General features: G+C 48.9%; 1 protein-coding gene across 1 annotated transcript in view; it reads left to right on the forward strand.

Annotated features, from left to right (window-relative positions):
* LOC120841021 (ficolin-1-like) overlaps nucleotides 1–17,210 on the forward strand; it is a 118,363-nt gene that overhangs the window by 13,349 nt on the left and 87,804 nt on the right. The window contains exon 2 of the mRNA XM_042288208.1: nucleotides 15,882–16,018. Within this exon, the coding sequence (XP_042144142.1) occupies nucleotides 15,882–16,018 (137 nt within the window). The remainder of the gene's footprint in view (nucleotides 1–15,881; nucleotides 16,019–17,210) is intronic.

Below are 17,210 nucleotides of genomic sequence, written 5' to 3' on the forward strand. Positions count from 1 at the left end.
TGGTTAGATTGGAAAGGAGTCAGGTCCTGTTGGGACACGGAGGGTCTAATAGGAGGAGCTATATAGGCAGACCGAAGAAGAAGGGTCAGGGAAAAGAATCCAGTGTGTGGGACAGAGACGACCCGAGGACAGATTTGGCGAGCCCCAAGTGGCCAAGGAGGAATTGATCCCATTCCGTACAAACTGACGACCGTCAAAGCAACCAGGCGAGCCCTCAGGGATCGGCGAAAGAGCTCCAACTTCATGCAAAAACCAACCAGCAAGAGGGTACAGGCGGACAGTAACAGTGAGTGGGCCGAACCGGACAACGACTCGCACTGCGGTTGCATGCCTTGCATAGTCTATCACTGTCGTGAGATTGGTCTAGTGTGGTTTTCGTAGCCTGCAGAGTGTGAGAGTTATGTGGACATAAACAGAGATTAATGGCCAAACTTTGGGTGTTGTCTCACTTCAAGGAGTTCCAGCAACTGTGTCTGTGTGCCTCACAACAAGCACAGTACGTGTGGTACTGTGGCTTTCAAGCAGTGGGAGCCACCGTATGCGTAAGGAATGAATTTAGTATGCTCACCAAGCAGGAACCGGCCGTCGCGTGGCACCTGCCCTTGCTCGAGTTGGCTTCGGAGCCAGGAAAATTGCCACACGAAGGAGTCGTGCACCGACCCGGGATACCGTGGGTCGATGCACATTATTCGGCAGTCGGCGTCACACACCTGAAAGTGAGAGAGATATTGACATGTAATTACCTGAATCCACAAGTAGTAGATTGTACTTATGGTTCACAAAGCAGTCGGAATTTCAGAACCTTTTAAGTTATTTTGTCTGACACATGCATGTCAACACACCTTCCTGGATGCAAGGTACAACTAACTACCTTAAAACAAAAATAATGTTTTTTTTTTGTTTTTTGTTTTTTTTTACGGAAGCTTGCACGTTTTAACAGACAAGTATTATTTTTGGGAGAAGCGTCGCACGGCTCACATGCTACGTAGAGCACACGCTCGTGCAGTCGTGAGACCCCACAGCCGGCAGTCATAAAACGGCATACTTAAACCGTATCGGCAATACGTTTTTTTTTCTAGAGATTTGGGGCGCGTTTTGACAACGTAACATGAGTGTACTTACCACCATCACGTTGAGGGCGTAGAAGTACTTGCGGCACCAGTACGCCGCCTTCGTGACGGTGGGGTCGTTCTTGGACGGGCCGACGATGGAAACCATGGTCCCGTCCACGCAACTGATGACGCCGGGTATCCTGCCGAACAGCCTGAAGCCCTTCTCCGCGACGAACCTCTCGCTCGGCGTCTCGGGGAAGTGGATCCAGCCACGCTGGACCCCGAGACGACGCACGATAGCGACGGACACGGCGCGGACCGCAACGCTGACTGTCTTTTGGTCCCGCGCTACGTGTTCGTCGCTCGCCACCATGCCTTGGAAGCTCCCCGTGCCGTAGAAGCGCAGTGCACACAACACTTGAAGCTCCACAGTCATGACCGTCCACGAGGTACGCACTCTCCCCACCTCCGGTTCCTCGCGAAGTTCGTCGCACAACCATCGCACCACGATCTTGGGCAGGCGGTATGTATTGCTTCCAAAAGATCTCCTCCGCGAGCTCGAATGCATCGCGGTGTTCCCGATACAGCCTTTCTGGCGAAAAAAAAAGCTCTATTAAAGAAAAAGACGAAATGACGAGACGGCGACGCCTCGCCGCCGAACACATGCTGCCAATGACACCTAGTTCCGAGCAAGTACCTTTTGAAACGTACTCGGTACAAAACGAAACGTCATTTTGTTGTCACGTCCGGTAGCCGACTCCGCCCAGTTTTGCCGACTCCGCCCACATTTTTCTAGGGAAATTAGGTCACTTTTGTTTCCAACCAATCAGACGTGATGACGTCACTTCCGTGTACTAAAAAAAGGTACATGTACAATGTCGAACCTAGCTATCCAGGAGTTTAGTCTGCCAGAACATGGCGACGTTGTTACCCACTGTAGATAAGCACTTTAACCAGTGCAGTACGACTGCTTGCCAGGGGTCTTTAACGTGCGCCACGCAGTAGTGATACACGACCGCACCCCGGTACGATGCTTATCCGGATCGAAACGGGCAGAGGTGGGGATTGAGCCCAGGACCTCTGGGTTCTGCAGCGCGAGCTTTCGCTCCACGTGCTCCGAGCTGGTGTGTGCTAGACCACTCGGCCACCGATCCCCCACCCCTCGGGTACAACATAAGGTGAAACATAGTATAGCCATCGAGGAGGACGAATGCGTAAGCACTGCCTTCACTGTACTACATACAAAAGAAAAGAAGTATTTGCAGGAAGCGCCCCCCGTGTAAAATAGCCTGAATGAGCCCACAGAAGACGTTACGTCTGGGGAAGCAAGGTTTTTCTAAACTGAAGTGATGAATATAATGAATATTTCATTTAGGCAATAATCAAAGTCGACAAAGGAAAAGAAGTTATCCATTAAATGAAAGTCAGCGAAAGAAAAGTCGTTATTCAGTAAATGGTTGTGTCCAGAGGAGTGCATGTGTATGCACCTTGTGTCTCTCTCTCTGTCTTGTATATTCCTTCCTTCATTCAGCTGGCATGTCTCACAAGCGGAAATCTGGGTGCGTGTTTTTCACAAATACCCGGTACATACTATATAATGTTTGATATACTTTTTAGATATATTTGATGCTCGCTATCTTCCTTGTACATCCATGTAATTGTGCTTTCTTCTAAAACAAACGAGAGCATAGCGCGGGGTCGCTAGAATCAGCGACAACATTCCGCTGTCAGGGGGCGTCGCGGCGCTGGGCCACCGTGACACCCCCCCCCCCCCCATTTACTGCCCAGCTGCACCCCCTGACCGCTGCACAAGGGGCTGCTCGTCTCCCCCCCCCCCCCCCCCCCTTCAGTGACGCCACTGAGCGCACTAGATTAGCCCTCTCAGCTAAAAACATTTTTTTTAAGAAACACAAGAATACAAAGAAAAAGACGGACTGATTGATGCATCTTCGGGTTCCCTCTGCACAATGAATTTGTTAGAGAGTGACTAGACACGCCTCGAACATTTCAATCCTCCGATCTTTGGGATTCTGAAGTCAGAGCTCGTCGAGGTCGGTAATGCTGATCCGCTGCTCCACGGGAATGATTCCACACCTGCCAACGAACACTCCAGTGCGACCAAGAATGTTTTCCCAAGATGCCCTCAGAGGCGTCGGAACAATTCGAAAGATAACGGGGGGGGGGGAGGGGGGGGCGTAGCCAGAGGGGAGGTTTATTGCGTTTGAGACCCTTTCCCCCTCAACCCGGAAACCAGCCGACTTTATAATTACACATGCATCTTGACTCCCTTTCTCCCCCTCCGCACACCAAGTCAAGACATCACAGTCCCCTCCGCACCCCTGTCCCCCCCCCCCCTGCACCCCCAACCCCACCCCTCCACTGGGAAAGGGGGTGTCATCTCAGACCAAGGGAAGAGCTTGAAATTTCATGGCGGACGTCTCTCGCGGAGATCGGTCTCAAGTGCGCATGCGGGGCATTGACCAAAAAACGACCCAAAAACCACGTGACCCCCGTCGCGCAGTGAAACCCTCTCTGTACTACAGGCTCTGTGTTATCTCGTTACATGGGAACTCAACGCGGTCCAACACACTCAAAGGCGACTGTGTGAAAGAGCTTTTACCCATTCAACAATAACATGTCGTGACCGAGCTCGAGACCTCAACAACCTACTCAGCCTGCGTTAAACACGCACACACACAAACACCATAGGCTTAACAAAATCATAACACCAAATGTACTCTTAAATTTTGTAGAGCGCAGCTCTTAGGCGCCCGTTTCCGGCTTGAGCGGCGTCGCCGTCGGCGTAACCGCGCGGTGCATTATGCGTAAATTTCCCCGCTAAATCTAACGGAAAGATTTTCCCGCTAAAGCTAGCGGAAAAATTTCCCCGCTAAATCTAGCGGAAAAATTTCCCCGCAAAATCTAGCGGAAAAATTTCCCTGCTAAATCTAGCGGAAAAATTTACCCGCTAAATCTAGCGGGAAAATTTCTCTGGGGGTCACGTGACCCCCAGGTAACGTGACCCCCCCCCCCCCGAGGTCGCGTGACCCCCCTCCCCGAGGTCACGGGGGGGGGGGGGTCACGGGCCCTCGGGGGGGGGGTCACGTGACCCCCACGTGGACCCCCCTACCCCGAGGTCACGTGACCCCACACGTGACCCCCCCCCGAGAACAGGGGACCTTCAGTACCCTTTCCTCCTCCCCCTCAAGAGCTGCACTCTAATTCGGCGTTACAGGGAGTTAAGTTGTAAACGGCTTTCATTTTTAGAGTGCAGCTCTTAGGCGCCCGTGTCCGGCTTGAGCGGTGTCGCCGTCGCCGTCGGCGTAACTAAGGTCACCCCAAGGCCACGTGACCCCCCAAGGTCACCCCAAGGTCACGCGACCCCTACCAAGGTCATCCACGGTCACGTGACCCCAGGTCACCCCAAGGTCACGCGACCCCGAGGTCACCTCAAGGTCACGTGACCCCAAGATGACCCCACGTGACCCCTCAAGATCACCCCCACGTCACGTGACCCCTCCCAGTCACGTGACCCCCCGAGGTCACATGACCCCTTTCAAGGTCACCTCAAGGTCACGTTACCCCCCAGGTCACGTGGCCCCTCCCCGAGGTCACGTGACCCCCCTCCCTTCCCCCCCGAAGTAACGCGACACCCCCCGAGGTCACGTGACCCCCCTCCCTCCTAGGTCAGGTGACCCCCCGGAGAATATTAAAGAATGAGGGGAGGAGTACCCTTCCTTCATCCTCCTCAAGAGCTGAGCTCCAATTCGGGGTTACAGGGAGTTGTAAACGGCTTTCACTTTTTTAATACTACCGTAAACAGGAGTTTATAGACAAGCAGCCCCTGAGGTCTTTATAGTTTATAGACAACTCATCTATGACCGTTTTTTATTGACAGTATAACTTACTTGCATTTAAATTTTCTGTCGTCATATTACTAGTATCTGAAACGAGTTTCATACAGGGGGTTTAGATTTAACTCCAAGAAACAAAACAAAGATCAGTGAAGTTTAAACGAGTGTCGTCTTCACTATTTATCAGGCACGGCCAGCACCTCCTAATAAGAAAGCTTAAGTGCTTTCTTGCGTCAGTAAAGGAGGCCACTTTAGGCCAGAGGTTGGACACGAGTACGGCGTCAGCAGTCATCTGGAACTCGTGTCCAATCAATGAGAACCCGACTGTAAGCCGAACGGTGACGCCGTAGTCGTGTCCAATTTCTGACCTCTGGTGGCCTTCTTTGCTGACCCAGGAAAGCACTTAGGCTTTCTTATCTAGGAGGTGTTGTCACGGCGCACATTAGATGAGAGGACAATCGTCATGGTAAGTTGAGTGAATAGCTCAAATATGTTAGTTATATATTTGTGTTATTGGTTTGGTCATGTTGCGATTGCTGTATGGACGAGAATACAATTAGAGGTGAAACCAATTTAAAAAAAATGCCAAAACGTTAATGCAGTTTCAATATTATTTAATTCAAATTTACGTTTTTACGCTGATTTAAAAATTGTGTGCAAATTTCGCACAATAAAAAAAATCCCGCAGTCATTTTAGACACATCGTCGCTTTTGTCGTCTGCGCACCCACTAAGGACATGCCGCCGATATCATGGCGACATCATTGAAACGACTGCGTCACTCTTTCAAGCGCCGTTGTGGGCAGGGCTTGCCGAGCGCTTTTGGCGCGCGTTTTAAATCGTATTAGAGCACGTGAAACTTTATTGATTATCATAGTGGAAAGGATTACTTTTTTTCAGCTTTTTGTTGGATTGCCCTCTAATATTAATTGATGTCAATAATGCAGTTGCAACCTGACCCGTAATAGCAAAAAATAAAAGGTTAATTAACATAGTTTAGTTCATTAGCTAACTTCCACCATGAGTATATGTTCACCTAGGCTAATAGGTCAATGGTGACGACAGCACTCGTTTAACTGTCACCCACTGTCACCTCCTGACTGTTCCAAGTCTCACCCAAATGGATCCGAATTACTACGGCGGGTCATGTCACGTGACAACACAGACTAAAAAAAAGCTGGGCGGGAGTTGGTTTTCGCGTAAAAAAAGTGGTCCCTTGGTTTATGCCTGATGACGTCATTTAAGTGTCATGCTGTCGCCGGTCGTGATCCTGACGGCGTCTCAGCAGCGGGGGTGTATGTGGCAGACGCCTGTTCTGCTGCTGGTGACAGACCACGGAAGCTCCGGCAGCCACGAGTTGGGACGCCGCGAAGACAGTGACACTCGCGTATGCTTGTACTTTTCGCCAGCATTTAGAAGGCCAACCGCAAGGATCGCGACCTCCGACAGCATAGCACTCCCGCTTCTCTGGCGCCATGTATTGCCATTTCAGGTCCATTTTCGATGTATGGGCAGGATAGGACGCGAAACACATCAGGCACCGTAGTAATATAGCGGAGTGCCCAGTCCAACCTGGGTCTGTGAGCTCTAATCTTGTTTTAGCGTCCAAGCAGTCACCGTAATGTACTGGTCCCATGCAGACCAGTTTACTATATTGACTGCTTGGATGCAGGGTGTGACGGAAGAGTCCCGAACATCTGTTATCGCCCAAGAGTCAATGTAAGAGAACATTCCGGAGATATATAATTCCCCCGCAATTGCTGTACGCGTTGTGACCCTCGGATGTACGGCACGTAAAATTATCCAAGAAGCGAAGACAAAGTTTACGTTGGTTGAACAGTTCGTGATTGCAGAACGCAGAGAAGGCAGACGGAAAGCAAGACATGGTTTGGTTTGGAAAGCGTTTAATACCAAATAGAGGGTTGGGGTAAGAAAGAGTGCGCCGGTGACTCCGAGGGCTGGGCGCTGGCATGAGGATTAAGGAGTTAGGCAAGTATATGTGGATGTCCTGCTTGGCCTCGAAAACAATGTCTGGGAGGCTTCGTAACACCCGTCTTTTGTCTTGTTCCTGTCCGGGAGGGTGACCCAACCTTTAAGTGTAGCGATGTCTTGGTATCGATGTTTATTCCTTGCTTCCTCGAGTGCAGGGCGGTCCCACAGTATGTGGGCCATGTCGTGCTTCAGGCCCGTGTCGCACCTCTTGCAATGGTCGGATTTCTACCTTTTTCCCCAGGTCGCAATTCTGGCCGGGTCTATTGTCGCTTTAGCCCTTATTCTTAGTAGAAGTACTCTCGCCCTTCGACCGAAATCCTTCCTGGGAAGGGGATCAGGGTCTGCAGGGATTTTAGTTTTGTTCTGTATTTTTCCCTTATTCGGATCCTGGCTTCTCTGGGATCGTACTCGCCGCGTAGTCGAATGGGGTCGGTACTGGGTCGCAAGCCGTGAATTACCCGTGGTCGTGTGGTACTGGAAGCAGCTCTACTTGCCCGGATTTAAAAAACACGGGACGGGGAATTCGATCTGCTCCTTCATTTCCTGGGATTCCGGCATGGGCCCATCCAGTTCTTGCTTGTACACCTCTATTTGCAAGTTGCGAGACAATATGCTTGATATGGCGGATAAGTCTGCAAGGACTGTTTCGGGTTCTGCACTCCTTGACGGCATCCTGTGAATCCGAGAATATCCAAAGATTCCCTGGTATGCTTTCAGAGTTAATGATGCATTTACAGGCGCCAAGTGAACAGCACGAAGTAGCATGTAGTTCTTCTTGCTTTGTAGAGGACTTGGCTGGGATATTTTGGTGATGATTTCTGTTTAAAGCAGGGAAATCGACTGCGACCGACTTTCAGGGTATCGGTCTCTCGACGCTTGCCATGTCCGTTTAGGCAGCAACAGTGTGGTTCCGGTCCTAGCTTTCAACTAGCTTGATGTGCGCCTTGGCTCGTCTTGCAACTTGCTCGGCGTCTCCCTCGCGGGGTAAGGGCTTGCTGTAGGTGACCTCCGTCAGGTCTTCCCGAGAAGGAAGACTAGCGGAGAGTTTGGAAGGTAATTAGTAGTCTTTCTTAGAAGTTCAACGATGGCCCTGCCTTGGGTTGTGAACTCAAGCCTTTCGTCCTGGTCATCCATGCGAGCCTTTACAACGTCGTACAGATCATTGATGCCGGCTAAAGTCCAGAGCTCACCCCGGGGGGTAAACTTCGGCAGACCCGTGATCTCCCGTCTTGGCTGGTTGTTAAGGGTTTCCAGTCTTTGCCACTGTCCCTTCCTGAGCCAGAAGTGCCTGGCACCATAGCACACTCGCGATACTACAAGGGCCATGTACATCCCTTCGGCAATGGCTACGGTTGCACCTCCTCGGGCACTGCATATTCGCCTAATGACATAAAGTGCCGAGCTGCAGTGTTCGATGGTGTATTCTAGTTAAGCGTAGGCAGATGCGTTCTCCTCGATCGTGATTCGCAATATATTGATCGAGGGAGATGGCTGGATTTTTTTCCGCGCAAGTATGAGGTTCATCTGCTCAGCGATCTTATTGTCTTGAAGTGCTTTCGATGCTATGACGATGTAGTTGGTCTTTTCTGGTGAAGCATTTATCCCCGACCCGGGCCAGATGAGCTTCAATCACGTCCAGTACGTTTTGTAAAGATTCTTGCTGCGCAGCTATGCTCATGTGATTCTTCGACAGGATGGTAACGTCGTCGGCATACACCGTGAATCCTAAATCTTTTATCTTGACGAGTTCGTGCCGCAGGGTGGCCATGACTATGTTGAATAAGGTCGGCGAGAGTGCAGAACCTTGGGGACTCCGATCCGGTTCACTCGCGTGTTAACCCTCTCGAAAAGACCACAAACCATTGTGTATGTTCTCCCTTCTAAGAAACTTTTGATGAAATTCAAGGTTATGCTTGTTAGTCCCGGTGTCCTTGCTTCTCAATTGATCGATTCATGGGGTAAAGAGTCGAATGCTTTTGATGTCGAGCAACGATTGCGTCTGAGTGTTCGAGCTTGCTTTCTTTGCTTCGGATGATGCCGGCCGAAATGAGAATCAGGCTTTTCTGTGTGCCTAGGCTGGGGCGAAAGCCCTTCTGTGCAGGGTGGAAGGCGCTGGTAGACTCCAGAAACCATTTCATGCAAGTGAGTACCATCCTTTCCATGGTTTGGAAAACGCAGGAAGTCATCGACATGGGTCTGTAATTGCCGATATTTCCCTTGGCATTTCCTGGTTTGGGAATGGGAATTACGGAGGAATTTCCTTTAGCCTCCACCATAGCCCTCGTGATATCATGGCGAGCTGCAGGGATCTTCCGACCGTTGCGGTACTTTTGTACCGACTGAAGCCGCTTAGCCCAGATCTTGCGAAGATTAAGGTCGGGTCTAGGGGCGTCTTCTTCCACGCTGCATTCTATAATGGCTCCCTGGAGCACGCTGTGCAGGAGATCTTCAAAGCCGGAGTCTACGAAGTCATCTCCTGTAGGAATTTTTCTGAATTTATCCCAGTGCACGATATTTATCATCTTTATCGTGCCGTCCTTCAATTAACGACTTGGCGGGAACTTGATTGCTATCGTGAAGTGGCCATTACACAAGTTGTCCGGGAGGCATTTCCATTTGCGATGATGCGTGAACGTGTTCGAAGTTAAAGTCATGTCGGGCGAGGTGTCCTTTTGCCCGGCTCTAGCTGCCATCCTGGTCTTCGCGCCTTGCTTATTAACGAGATGAAGTCGAAATGTCTGCATTCCGCCCAGCAGATCGTCCCTCTTTGCGTCTGGTAATTGTAGCCCCAAGCAGTGTGTTGAAGATTAAAATCTCCGCCGTACAGCTTCTGGTCTCTCGGGTACAAATGGTGTAGGTGAGCGATCCACCCGTGGTCGACCTTCTTGATGCCCGGCCTGTAGTAGACCGATACGAATATGATGTTGTGGTGCTTATGGACCGAGGTTCGCACCGCGATGACTTCTTGATTTTCAGTGCAAAACTTCCTGGGTTCAATTTGGTGCTGAGGCCAAACGCTGCGCATGTAGGCCACTGCATAACTTGGTTTGGAGGGGGATGACAGGTCTGTCTGTCTTGTCACTGGGGTGATCGTAGGGCGTGGGTAGCATAAATACTGCCAAAATTTGAATTGTATGGAGTGAGCTTCTTGAAGTAAAAGAACGTCAGGGTGCTCGTCGGGTACGTCCAGTAGTTTTAGTCGTAGCTCAGCTGCTCGCTGGCCGAGACTCCGGCAGTTCCACTTGAGAACCCTTATCATGCTATTGTGGGGACAGGCTGCAGAGTGATCTGGCCTGAGTCCAGATCGACTAGTGTTTCTTGTCTTCCTCTTGCTGTGCCTTGAGCGCCGCGTGAACGTTGTCCAGCTCAGCCTTCGGGAAGTTGAACTTGCTGCGTAGTTCTTGAATTTTGGCCGTCAAGTTGGATGGCGGTGAGGGCATTGTGCCTTGCATCGCTTTGTTGATCCACAAGGAGCCGCTTGGGGAGATCGGGACTCTGTTTGCCCTGACTTCGGCTTCGGCTTGTTGTTGCTGGGGCTGCCTCTGGTGCTGCCGCTGTTGAAGCAGTTGCTGTTGTTCCTGGAGCATGCGCTGCTCTCGGTAGCTATAAACTTCCTCTCTCATCTTCTTGTTGATTCCTTGCCCCGTCGGACATTGGCGGTTCGTCCAAAGATGGCCCTTCTTCTTGCACCTTTGGCAGAAAGGGGTAATGTCGGCACGCAGGTTCCTGCGTAGGGCTGGTCGGGGCTGGGTTTTGAGTTCCGCAGCGCGGGCACACAGAATCGTTGGGACAGATCTCAGCCTTGTGGCCGGTGCGGTGGCAGTTGCTGGATGTAACCGCTTTTGGCTTGAAGGGGGACAGTCGCATGAACCTCTTCCCGTAGACCACGCATCATAATAGTTTCCCACCGTCAAATGTTAGGATTGCAGTATATGATTTTCCGAGCCGGCGAGCCGCAACTACGTGAATCTTCTCGAATTCAATCTCGATATTCAGCGTGTCATCTTGATGGTCCTCTTGGAGGGGGTAGACATCATAGATAACACCCTTGCTGTAGGTAGGGCCATAGGTTCTAAACACCTGGACGGGATTTTCTGTTCCTTGATGGTGACCACCCTAAACTTTTCAAGTCATTCGGTCGATTCTTTCGAGTCCACGCGGACCGAGATCGTGTTGGCCTTTTCGATGAGGTGCATAGAGAATGCAGTGGCTATTTCTGTGCCTTGCAGATGTATCTCCAGTTTTGGTAGGAGCGTCTTGACTGAGACTCTAGATCGCGCCAGGCGGATCTTGTACTCGTACTGCCACTTCTTCGGAGTTTTGGGTCGCGGAGGTGCTTGAAGCTGAGCTGAACCTCGGTGGAGACACTTCCTTTTCCTCTTGCTCATGATTGTCTTCCACTCGTCTTCTTTTTCTTCGGTAGGGTTCGCCAGAGCGCCACTCCCCGACTCTGCGTTCTTGAAGAGTGACGTTCTGCTTTCCGCAGCCACCACGGCGGCGCTAGAATCGCACTTCGTTTCTCTGTGCTTTTCCGGGAGATCTGTCACCATCTTGGCTTCGATTTCTTTTTGAAGTGCCTTTTACGCGGCTCGGCCCGCTTATTTTTTTTTTTTTTTTTTTGGGGGGGGGGGGGGGGAAGGGGGGGCACGGAATTATGCGAGTCTCCGAGGATATTTTTCAGAATTTCAATGAGATGTTATTTTGATATACTCGAGAGGATCGGCCTTTAAAACTTGCTCATCGGAGCCTGGCTGGTTTAGAGATGGTTGTGTTGACTCACTAAAAACAAAGTATTCTGGTACTTGAAACGTCGGGGGCTTGAGAATGGTGGCCATACCCACCGTTTGACTCGTCGGAATCTCCGCGGCAGTGGCGGTGAGCCCATCTTGACAACCGGCGTTCATGTCCATCTCTTTATATTGCCATGGGTTTGTCTAAAAAACGCTGGAAGTGCCGCTCACCTCATTCGGGTTCTCCGGGGTTGCCTCCCCCCCCCCCCCCCCCCCCCCCCCGACAATCCACGTTGAGTTTAGAACTGGATTAGGCAGTCATAAACGTTCCTTGGGGCCGAGCATATCGGGAACGCCAAAAATACGTCCGTTCTCGTCCGCTGCTTTTTCTTCTTATCAAAGCAAGACAGAATAAGTGATAACATTCTTTTCCCTTCGCTTTATTTTTTTTTTTTGTGTGTGTTGTGAGCTTTTAATGAGAGGAAAGAATGAATAGTGCCGCCACCAGGATATGCAAAGCGTTCGAGTCTGGCACGGGCGTACGTCCGAACAGCCCCAGAATTCTCTTCGTTGCAAGGTCTCCTGGGTTCCCCTGGAAAGCTATATTGCGGCAGTGGCCGATAATAACCGGAAAGAAAGAATCACGACGCGAGTCAACATGAGCTCTTCTCTGCGGTGCTGACTGACTTCGCTGGACGACATATTTGAGTACCATGTTAGGAGGGCATGCTGAGAACGAGCTCACAATAATAGGCTGCTAAGAACGGCAGTCTTGATGATGCAGAATTCAAGTTGCAAAAGAACTGCGGAAGCTCACCGTCAGCACGCGCTCAGCAGTCGCGCATACAACTATGGCCGCCAATGAATACTCCCTACGATCCGTTCACGCTTAATCTTTGAATGCGGCCAATGGTAAAAGCACGAGAGCTCAAGGTCGCTGCTTTGAAGCGCTCTTCTGCAGATAGAGCCCTCGCGCTAGAAGTCCATGTCTAAAAGCATATCCTTCTCTATACTGACAAAGCCTGGCAGATAGCCACGAGAAGCGGCCGCGGAAATTGAAAAGGTAGGGCAGCAGACAGCGGATGAGAGGTAAGCCACGTGACAGGCGCCTCGCTGCGGCGAGACGCCCAAACACACTTCTCCCGAGCGATGGAATGTCCGCTCGTGCTCCTCGCTTTCCTCGAGCTGCCGCTTCTTTTCTTGCCGGGTTTGAAAACCATGTTTCGGGGCCTCGCCGCTGTAAAACGTGTGCGCTGACGTCCAAGTTTCCCGAAAAATCGGGAAAGCGACAGAACAGCACACGACAAAATAGCACGCGACAAAACAGCAAACAAGGTCAAAACAGTGCGGCATCAAAAGTGCGCAGCGACAGAACAGGACGCGTCAAAACAGTACGCGTCTCAACAGCACGGCGTCAGAAGAAAACGGCGTTCAAACAGCACAGTGACAGAAGAGCACTTGCCAAATTAGCACAGCGTCAAAACAGCCTGCTGGTTTTCGGTGTGGTTATATTTTGCTACCTATAATATAATAACTTCCCACCCCATGCCAATGGAGTTCAATCCCTTGCCGTTTTCTTGCTATTGATTCTTAATTACCGTAAAAACCCGCATATAATACGAGGTTTTTTTCAAATTTTGCCATGTAAAATTTTCGGTTCGTATTATACGTGGGTCCCAACAATTTTCAGCTTCTATGAGGCGCGATCTGACGCAGTTTGACGTGGTTTCGGTTTCGTAGCAATATGGCGTTCAAAACAGCTATCATCATCATCATTAAAATCACAATGTCCGAGAAGCCACCATGTATCCACGGTCAGGCTAGGCAATGGCGTCGGCGCGAATCGCCGAAAACGATGCTCAGCCGCCTTCATAAAGAAAAGTAATTTTGGTTGCGGAAGACATCGGCAACAGTGCTGCCGGGCGACAATTCGCCGAAAATGAAGGCGGCATCCGCGGATGGAGACGACGAAAGCAAGCTCTGTTCCCGTGCAACGGAACGAGAAGAAGCTTTGGAGGCCCAAAAAACGGCGTGCTCGCCGACGTCGAGGCAAGTCTCGGCGACTTTGTAAAAGAGGAACGTGAACGGCACGTCGCCGTAGACATCAAGCTGATGCAAGAGAGGGCCAGAAAACTTTGATGAGCCGACATTGGGTACAATGGGTTGTTCGCATTATACGCCACGCCGGGCTTTCACTGCGTCGGTGCACGCCCGTCGCTCGCTCTTTCAAGAAGTACGGAATTTCAAATGTGCTCGACGGCACTAAAGACGACTGCCTGAGGGAGGAGGCATCGGACAAGGAGTCTGATGGAAGTGATGACAGTGATTAAGGTTCAATTACGACGCAAATATACGTTTTTCTTAAGACTTCCTGGGTTGCATTTTAGGCGGAATATTTTCGCGGTCCTTAAATTGTTTCATATTATACGCGGATAAAACTTTTTTTTTTCTTCGCGGTCCTCAAATCATGCCTCGTATTATACGCGGGTTCGTATTATATGCGGGTTTTTACGGTATGTGACGGTGAAAGTGCTAGATTTAATCTTTATTGTTTAAATAACAAAAGGTGTGACATATTTTTCCATGTTTCGCTGATTGCAGATGCTGCCCTCTATTGCCTAATGCAAAAAAAAATAACGTATTGATGTACAGTACTTTTTTACACTGCAACTCTTTTATACTACGGAGACAAAAAGAAGACACTGTTTTTTTTTGTATATTTGACCCCGCTACAGAAAAACGTCAATGTTTTTATTTGTTATTTATTTTCTTTTTGCCGTCAGTCTAGCACCCATTGCTCTCGCGAACAGTCTGTGAGCGAACATTGATAAGCAGAAAACTGGAGGAAACGAACCGCGAGCAGGATGACCTCTTAAAATGCCAGCAAAGCATACCCTAACGTTGAGTGCCTTTCTGTCTGAACGCAACCGACTTGAAGAAGGTGTGACCAGTGCCATGGCTATTATATGTGGGCTCTCTTTGTTTTCATTCACTCATTTCAGTATCCCGTGTTCGTTTATAGTGAACTCCCCATTTAGGGATTATGAATTGTAGTTAAAGGAACACTGACAGGGTATTTAAGGTGGCGAAGGTTTTTATTTGTTATTTTTACATGACATATAAAACCTCAATTACACAAAACACAATTTGCGGCTCGAAAGTAATTATCTTTCCACCCGAAAACCGCCGATCGAGAAGTGGCCGGTTTGATTCCCGCTCACTCTCTTCTTCGTGGACACGTGCCGTTTTCTATGGTTTAGACACAACCACCAAAGATAATCAAATTTATGGCTCATTCAAGGCACTCACTCATACAAAGAGTTGACAAAAATATGATGCCCATTTTTTTCGTAGCTTCTAAAAGACTGTAAACAAGTTGATTGAAAAAAAAAAAGTTGCACATCCACGTGCCTTTCGGTAACTTTCTCCTCTATATTTCTTCTTCCTCCCAATCCAGTTTCGGTTTTGGTTTTGAGCAGTTGCGTATTTTGACTTCATTCAAAATATATGTGACGCTGTAGAAAAATATTGATTCTGTAGTTTTCTGACACTATATTAATCCCCTGGCAAACTATTAAAAAACGTTGGGGAGTGGTAGTGTCCCCTCAAAAGATGGGTCTAATGGCGCCACAAGAAGTGATATTCAGCAATGTCACTATAGCTAAAGCGACCTTTCTTTTGTCCCATAAATGGTGTGTAACTTGTATCAGTGATTTCATGCTCCTTATAGTTGGACTGCATAGAATAGCCCTACGATTTTTTTTTTGTCGTTTTATGCTGTCGCGTGCAAATAAATCATTCTGGTAAACAAGATTTTCTCAACTGTATAATTGTGTTTGTCATAGACGTCGATAAAAATTACGCAACGCGGATGTATCTTCAAGTGTTTGTACTCTACTCCATATACTTTACAGTGTACGTAACTTGAGTAGTAGTTTAAATACTTTATGAAGCAGGTATTTGGTAACTTAAATACTGTTATTGAGTATTTTGTACAACTTTGTTTCAAGGGTTTAGTCTGTGTGTACGCGCGCGTTTGTTTCCTATGCGAAATAATATACAAGACCCGCGTTTTTTATGTTTGAAATTTTAGCAAAGTTCTCCTGCGTCGCTCACTTCGCATGTCTGACCTTTTGTGATAAATTAACAACCGATGTACCGCACCGCTGGCCGAACCACCGGCGGATTTTTACGAAGTCCCTCTCCTTGAAACTTTGATAAGTAATGTCTGCTTTACGCACCTTTCTTTTTCAGCTGGAAATCGAACGGTAAGCTGTTCCCAGATAAAAATGAGGGAACGCAGCAGCACGAAAACAAAATATACAATTTATCCTCGCGACAAATCAGTAGACGTGGAATGTGACATGGAGACCGATGGCGGCGGATGGACAGTAAGTATCTCCTCATAGAGGAGAGAATACAAATTGCACTTTTAAAGATATCTTTGCCCTTTTTATTTTGATGAACAGGCAAGATCGTTCAAAAGGGGCAGTGCAACAATTTTAAGGGGTGTCAGTAGTTGATTGTGTTAATGCACCACAACTAAGAGCACGTGAATTGGAGGCTCCAGCTGCAGAACCCCGGGATCCTTGATTCAGTCTCCACGTCAGCCCGTTCAAACTGGATCATTATCATATATCTTTACGAGTTCGTGTATTGCTATGCACTGCGTGGCTCACCCTAAAAACCGCAGGTTAGCATTCGTACTCCACTGGAAACATTTCTCATCTACGGCGTGCAACAATTTCCATACTCTGGCAGACTAACCAAATACTGTTCAAACGTCGTTACGACGAATGAGCACGTTTCGCAATTATCTGCTGAGTTTAAAGCTTGAATTTGAGTAAATGTGCCAAAAACCTTTCTTCGCCATCAACATTCACTAAATGGAGCTTAATAATAATAATAATAATAGCTTTATTTCCATCACTCTTGATAGGGGAGCCCTGTTGTGCTATCGTAAACCCGACGTCAACAAAAACATCCCCTTTTTTCTGCTTTCGTAACGAACCCATAAAAGCGCGTGTTTACACCTCTCCTCGTTAGAAGTTGACTCCCGGCCGCCAAAATCTTCGAGGCCGACAGATTGTGATGTTCGAACACTACCAAACCGGAGCTTTGAAAGTGTTTTAATCCGACGCGGAAACCTCCAGACCACCAGAGAACGAAAATTAACTTTGAGCGGGTTGGTAAAGATGATTTGAAAAGCACGAAACAGTAAAACATGTGGGCACGAGGACAGACAGTGCAGTTATAGTGACCTATAGTTCACTGTAGTAGAGTTCTTTCAACTAGCAACCGACATTTAATGAGGCCCCCGAAGCCACTTACAATGCCTCAGCCGTTTTTTTCCCTCAACCCAAAATCCCTCGGAAGAAGGAAAAAAAAAAAAACCTTCGGAATGAAGAAGAAACCCGGGAAAAAGAAGAGAGAGAAGAAATATAATTCCGAGGACACCTCAGCTTTCTTATGAGTTGGGAATGCGAAAGCATAAATGTTATCTTTCGTTCCCTCAGTTCATATGCAGAGTACTGGCGTGGTCGGCCACGTTTCGCAACTGCCGAGGTTGCGGTCGCTGGCGAA

The sequence above is a fragment of the Ixodes scapularis genome, unplaced genomic scaffold (genome assembly GCF_016920785.2).
Source record: "Ixodes scapularis isolate PalLabHiFi unplaced genomic scaffold, ASM1692078v2 ptg001274l_1___fragment_1__unscaffolded, whole genome shotgun sequence".
Taxonomy (NCBI): Eukaryota; Metazoa; Arthropoda; class Arachnida; order Ixodida; family Ixodidae; genus Ixodes; species Ixodes scapularis.